This window comes from Mus pahari, chromosome 2, assembly GCF_900095145.1.
Source record: "Mus pahari chromosome 2, PAHARI_EIJ_v1.1, whole genome shotgun sequence".
In the NCBI taxonomy this organism is placed as follows: domain Eukaryota; kingdom Metazoa; phylum Chordata; class Mammalia; order Rodentia; family Muridae; genus Mus; species Mus pahari.
Window position 1 is genome coordinate 100775692 of NC_034591.1, and position 6722 is coordinate 100782413.

General features: G+C 51.4%; 1 protein-coding gene across 2 annotated transcripts in view; it reads left to right on the forward strand.

Annotated features, from left to right (window-relative positions):
- Atp6v1b1 (ATPase H+ transporting V1 subunit B1) overlaps positions 1–6722 on the forward strand; it is a 17037-nt gene that overhangs the window by 6654 nt on the left and 3661 nt on the right. For both annotated transcript variants that reach the window (XM_021190937.2, XM_029535132.1), the window contains exons 2-8: positions 123–178; positions 2857–2955; positions 3133–3226; positions 3667–3744; positions 4585–4724; positions 5529–5630; positions 6224–6321. In XM_021190937.2, coding sequence (XP_021046596.1) covers positions 123–178; positions 2857–2955; positions 3133–3226; positions 3667–3744; positions 4585–4724; positions 5529–5630; positions 6224–6321 — 667 coding nt within the window. The remainder of the gene's footprint in view (positions 1–122; positions 179–2856; positions 2956–3132; positions 3227–3666; positions 3745–4584; positions 4725–5528; positions 5631–6223; positions 6322–6722) is intronic.

Genomic DNA, 6722 nt, shown 5'->3' on the forward strand with positions numbered 1-6722 from the left:
TGTGTGTGTGTGTGTGTGTGTGTGTGTGTGTGTATGAATGTGTGTACACATGTATATTCTCTTGGAGGCAGAGCAGAGTGGGATTCAAGGGTGAGACCCTCACACCCCCTTCCCTCCCCTAGCCTATAGGACAGTGTGCAGCGTCAATGGGCCTCTGGTGGTGCTGGACCAGGTCAAGGTAAGATTCTTCCTCAGTCTCTCTCCTGGCCCCTAGGCTATAGCCAGGGTTTCTTTTAAGCTGTGCATCCAGGGACCTTGTCTTAATTCTTTTTAATTCGGTCGCTGCTCAAATCGCCTGCAAAGTTTCTTCTTGTCTGTGGGAGGCTGTAAAAACCATAAGCGGAGCTGGAGAGTTGACTCATCAGTTAAGAGCATTGACTGCTCTTCTGAAGGTCCTGAGATCAAATCCCAACAACCACATGATGGCTCACAACCATCCGTAATGAAATCTGATGCCTTCTTCCGGTGTTTCTGAGGACAGCTACAGTGTATTTACATATAATAAATGAATAAATCTAAAAAAACAAAAACAAAAAACCAAACCAAAACAACAACAACAAACCCATAAGCGTGGGGGCCCAGGGCTGGGGAGGTGGGTGCTGGAACGAGTGTTGGCCCTGGGAATCCCGTTTTACCTAGGCTGGCCCTCCTTCATCTCTTGGTCTCTCCCTCTTCCCTCACGACCCACAGGCTGGAGTTCAAACCCCAGGGCCTTATGCACGCCAGGCAAGCGCTGAATCCTGAACTGCAGTTCTCTGTCTGATTTTGTTGAGCCCTTTTATTGTCTGGTGTCTTTTAGGCCTGAGTTGGTATTCTCTGTTGAATTTTTCCTTTTCAGGCAGACTGTCCTATCTCTCCAGTGAGAGGACAAACACTGGGGACAAGGGTCGTTTCTGATCAGACCCTAGGCTCACTCGGAAGGGAGCAGAGTAGGAAAGAGTGGAACTTTTGCTGTAGCACTCATTTCCTTTGTCTCTCTGCTCTTGGGCGCCCTCTTGTGGTTGAGATTACCACTTCGGAGCTCTTTAGGGTTGGGAAGGGCCACTTCTAGAGCAACCCCACACCGCGGGAGAAAAGGACAAACAAAAACGCCTTCGGTGACAGTCATCGCTGAAAATCTAAGAAGGGAAACCGTGGGAGAGTGGCCCCACCCTGGTTATTAGTCTATCCACCTCTCCCCAGTCCGGTAAGGTAACTAGCGTGTGACCTTATAAGAGGACAGACTGACAGCCACGACAATGATAACTTCCGGTACAAAAACATGTTACCAAATGTTATTATATTTTAATAGCAAAAATAACGCATGCTCCTTGTACCCCGAGAAACAAAGGAAAGACTGTTAATCATCTGTCCCGTTGTCTCCAGCTCTGTGAAACCTGTAGTCTGTGCTCATATACAGGTGAACAGCGCAGGTGTTGGACAGTGACCCAGCAGGCCGGGTTTCTCGGTATACTGATATTTGTGGGGCTTAACCTTCAATGTCAAATAGATTTTAGAATCACCTAGGAGACGTGCCATTTGGGTATGTGTGTAAGAGCTTCTCCAGAGAAATTTAATTAAGAATGGAAGACTTGCCCAGAATGTGAATGGCATCATCATAAGGTGGGGTCCCAGGCTGAATAAAAAGGGGAAGGGGAACAGAAGCTGAGTACCAGAACTTATCTCTCTTTGTGACTCACCACCTCAAGTTCTGCCCAAGCCTTTCCCACCATGGGGGACTGTATCCTCTCAGACCATGAACCAAGACAATGAGTTCTCTAAGTCGCATTTGTTGGGCAAAGAACAAGAAAAGAAAAGAAAAGAAAAGAAAAGAAAAGAAAAGAAAAGAAAAGAAAAGAAAAGAAAGCTAAAATGGACTTAGTGAGCAATCCCACTCTGTTTTCAGGTTTTTTTTTAATATTTATTTTATTTATTTATTATATGTAAGTACACTGTAGCTGTCTTCAGACACTCCAGAAGATGGCGTCAGATCTCGTTACGGATGGTTGTGAGCCACCATGTGGTTGCTGGGATTAGGACCATTTGGAAGAGCAGTCGGGTGCTCTTACCTGCTGAGCCATCTCACCAGCCCTGTTTTCAGGTTTTGCTGCTACAAATAGTTCCTGAACCACACATCCTTTACACCGATTCTCTCTCTGCTCTAAGATGCAGCTACGAAGAGAACTGTGTGTCCAAGGGTAATCGTACGTATGTAAGGATCAATATTGGCAGCGGGTGTGTCAGCAGTGCGAGAGCTCACCACCCTGGATGCTACCCTCAGTGCCACAGTAAACACAGCGATAAATACTGGTGTGGGGCAGGAGTGCCCGCTCTGAAGGGTGCTGTGACCTGACTCCCAGCAGGGTCTGTGGAAGGACCCAACCATCTCATGCCATGTCCCACACCCCTGTAGCCCCGCAGTGTGTTCTTATCTGTGATGTTGCTGTAAGCAAGCACTGGCTGAGCCCTCTCCCTTGCCTCCCTCTCCCTCTCCCTCTCCCTCTCCCTCTCCCTCTCCCTCTCCCTCCTCCTCTCCTTCTTCCTCTCCCTCTCCCTCCCCCTCCTCCTCTCCTTCTTCCTCTCCCTCTTCCTTCCCCACCCCTCCCCCTCCCTCTCTTTTCAGGAGCCACCAGAGGCCAACTGCAGCAACAATAATCATGTAGGTAATTAGACACCTGCCACAAACTTGCACTAAGGAAAGAGCTTTGGCTCTAACAGGTGCTCCTGATTAAAGTCCCAGTTCACTCCATCGTACCCCTCCCAAACAAAATCCCCTTCTCCACATCAGGGCACAAGAAAACAGACAGTGGTTTAAGATCAGAGAGGAGAAACAGGGAGGTGACATGGCTTCACCTTGGTGGCTCTTCTCTCTAACAGTTTGCCCGGTATGCTGAGATTGTCAACTTTACCCTCCCTGATGGTACTCAGAGGAGTGGCCAAGTGCTTGAAGTGGCTGGGACCAAGGCCATTGTTCAGGTAAGTGTGCCAGTTCTAAGAAGGAACTCACGGGTCCCATGCTATCTTACAAGCCTTGGAGGGAAGAAGGACCTGTGTCCCAGAGAACACCCTGCTCATAGCTGCACACTGAGGGCCTTCAGTGGGAAGTCCCACTCTTTCCAGACAAGCCACTCAGCAGTGATGCCTAACTCACAGGTGTTTGAAGGGACCTCAGGGATTGATTCCCAGAAGACCACGTGTGAATTCACAGGGGACATCCTGCGGACACCTGTGTCAGAGGACATGCTGGGTGAGAGCGGGGAAGCTGGGGGTGTGCTCCTTGGTCTTGCTGGCTTCTCTAGCAAAGCCCTTCACTGCCTTTACTTCTGTGTTCCCTATGTGCTCTCTGAGGCCGGAGGTTATTCTCTCTCTCTCTCTCTCTCTCTCTCTCTCTCTCTCTCTCTCTCTCTCTCTCCCCCCCCACCATCCCTAGTGTAGGGCCCAGCACATAGGCCAGGTTGAAAGGGGTGGCTAAGCACTTCTTTACTTCAACCTGATTCTCTGATAAGTGACCGACCTGGGCCCAGGTCAGAGGACAGGATGGCTCCAAAATGCCTTGTCAGTAGTAGCTGGGAGCTGGGGAGGTGGGAGGAGAATACAGGGTAATGAGACTCCGCAGGGGGATGGGGAGCTGGTGGCCTTGCAGATGCGGGGACACTAATGTCCTCCTGTACCCCTTGTGCCTCCCAGGTCGGATTTTCAATGGCTCTGGCAAACCCATTGACAAAGGACCTGCTGTCATGGCAGAGGAGTTTCTGGACATCAACGGTAAGAGAGCAGAGGCTGGGCATGGCTTGGAGGACACAGCACCAGCAACTGTCTGATCTAAGCCAAACTTTCTGTGACCCACAGATCCGGGCCAAGTGGTGCTAACCCCATGGCTGATCAGATGAACAAGCAGATCAGCAAAGACCCCTCTGTCCTCAGACCCACCATAGGACCCCCCAAACTGCCCCTGGCACTCCATTCTGTCGTTGCATAGCGCCTCCAGCTATTATTTTCTGTGGCCTTCAGTTTCATAAGCTCTCTCCTAGGAGCTGGGATGACGGGGAGTGAGCACAGCAGAGACAGAGCCCTTCCCAGGACCCCAGCTATTCTTGAGGAGACCTTCCTGACTCTCCCATCCTCAGCCCATTGGTTTTCTGAGAGAGTAATGGGGACCTGTGGAGCCCCCTCATTTGGCCAGGCCACACACCAAGCTAGTGATAAAACACACATCTGTTCACACCTAGTCTTTGAACCACCCTCTGGTTCTCTGAACACCACTCAGATGCCTAGAAGTTGAGGAGGACTGTCTTGCTAAAGGCCTCACTTTCTCGAAGGTGCTAGGACAATGCTATCTATGATACCATGGATGAATGGCTGATTAAACTTGAAACTACCCCTGGCACTATTCAAATGAAAGGAAGTTTCATTTTTAAACTACATCTACTATGCACAAGAGAAATGGGTGTGACGCTTGTGCCTGGGTGACCCTGTGCACACAGAGCACAGTTCCGTTGTTACAGAAGCTGCTGTTAACCAGGCTGGTTGGCCAACAGAGACCGTGGGGTTGGTGGTACAGGGATGGGCTGGAGCCTTAACCTGGCTCCGTGATCACTCTCCCAGGCCAGCCGATCAATCCCCATGACCGAATCTACCCTGAGGAGATGATCCAGACTGGAATTTCCCCCATTGATGTCATGAACAGCATCGCCCGTGGCCAGAAGATTCCCATCTTCTCTGCAGCTGGGCTCCCCCACAATGAGGTAAGGCATGTATAACCAGGGACCAGGGACAGTCAGAGCCCTGGGCTTCTAGGCAATCACCACAACTTTCTGTGCCAAGTAGAGCGCGGGCATCACCAGTACCTACCCTGCTGGCGCTTCCTGGCCACTCAAGGTCAGGGTTGCATAGAGACACTCCCAACACACAGTCTCACATTGGCTCAGGGAAGGACTGCATGCTGTCCCTAGTAAGTGGAATGTTCACTGGTTTCAGAGAGCCCAAGCAGACGCCAGTGTAAAAAGCCTGCTCAGCTGAGCTGCAGCCTGTCCTAGGCAGTCCCTGTGCTGGTAGCGTTTGCCTGGTTACTGCCACCAGACATGAGCCATGAGGTCCTCTCAGAGCCACTGGTGTGACAAGGTTTCCAGATAGCCCTTCCTCATCATTCCTGACGATGCTCACTCTCTTTTAAGAGTCTCCCTCCCCAACACATCTTGGTTTGGGACAGAGGGCTCACAGTTTAGTCTCACGTAGTTCCAGCAGGTGGCGGTGGGAGGAGCATGCACCGAAAGGCTCAGCTATCCTCAGCTAAACTGCCTAAATCCTCACCACGACTATTGTCCTTTGGGACTCAGCCCTGCTCCTTGTCACAAGCAGCCTTCAGCTCCTTAGAAGCCACAAGACCAGACCATCCCCAACCCTGGGAAAGGCTGCAGGATTCAGGGCAATTCCTTACTCTCCTGGGCTTGGACCCTCCCTATCCAAAGTCTCTAACAGTCCATCCTCCTCCGAGATGCTCAGCGGAGCTCTGGCCCTCACAGTCTCCCTCCTGGCCCGTCCTGTCTCAGATTGCAGCCCAGATCTGCCGCCAAGCCGGGCTGGTGAAGAAATCCAAGGCTGTGCTGGATTATCATGATGACAACTTCGCCATTGTCTTTGCAGCCATGGGGGTAAGGGGAGCTGGAGGCAAGTTCAGAAAGCTGTGAGGAACAGCCTTCCCTGCCTTGGCTCTAGCATAGCCTCTTCTGATGAGGGACAGACACCCAGTCCTGCATCCTAACAAGCCCCTTAAAGTTCAGCCAGTTTGGAGACAGAGACCCCAGCCTGACCAAATGGGCAGGGAAGGACTCAGTGACCAGGGCAGGGTGACCCTTGAGGTATCCCAAGGGCCATTGCAGCTATAAGATGGGCCATACTTGACTCAGAGAAGGAGCCCAGAGGGCCTACGGAGACAAGATAGCTTCTGGAAGGGGGTACTTTGGGTCCTCAGAAGGTTCAATGGGAGGCTGACAAGCTGTATTGGGAAGTAACTAGCCAAGGGAAGGACAAGAAGAAGCTGGGTATACAAAGAGGCTGATATTTGTGGTGTTGGGACCTGATGAGTCCTTCTTGAGCCCTAGGGCCACCTCAGTGACTATTCACCTGTGACTGTTAAGCTGGTCAGACCCCAAGATTTGCTGAGAAAAGCTGGCTGCCCTTTATGACTAAGCCTTGCCCTTGGTCATATGGCCTGGGCCTATAGCTCTCCTGGCTATGTGTCTAGGTGAACATGGAGACAGCCAGGTTCTTCAAGTCAGATTTCGAGCAGAATGGAACCATGGGAAATGTCTGTCTCTTCCTGAATTTGGCCAATGACCCTACGTGAGTGCTTCTATGTTGGGACTGCCTTTGGGGCCTGCCTCTTTCCTAGACCTGGGATACTGGGGGTTCAGGACATCCCAGAACTACAGCCATGGGCCAGAGTTTCGTGAAGAACCCTTGGCTGTACAGATATGGAAATCGCAGCCTGGGGCATGCTAGGGAGGCAGGCCAGGACCCCACCTGCCCCTTCGCTTTCCTCCTCCGTGTACCACAGAGCTATCCTAGTCAGGGAACCCCATGCCTGAGTCACCTCCATAAGGAAATACCACTGTTTGTGCCACTTGTTTAAGAAATGCTCTATTTTAGCCGGGCGTGGTGGCACACGCCTCTAATCCCAGCGCTTGGGAGGCAGAGGCAGGTGGATTTCTGAGTTCAAGGCCAGCCTGGTCTACAAAGTGAGT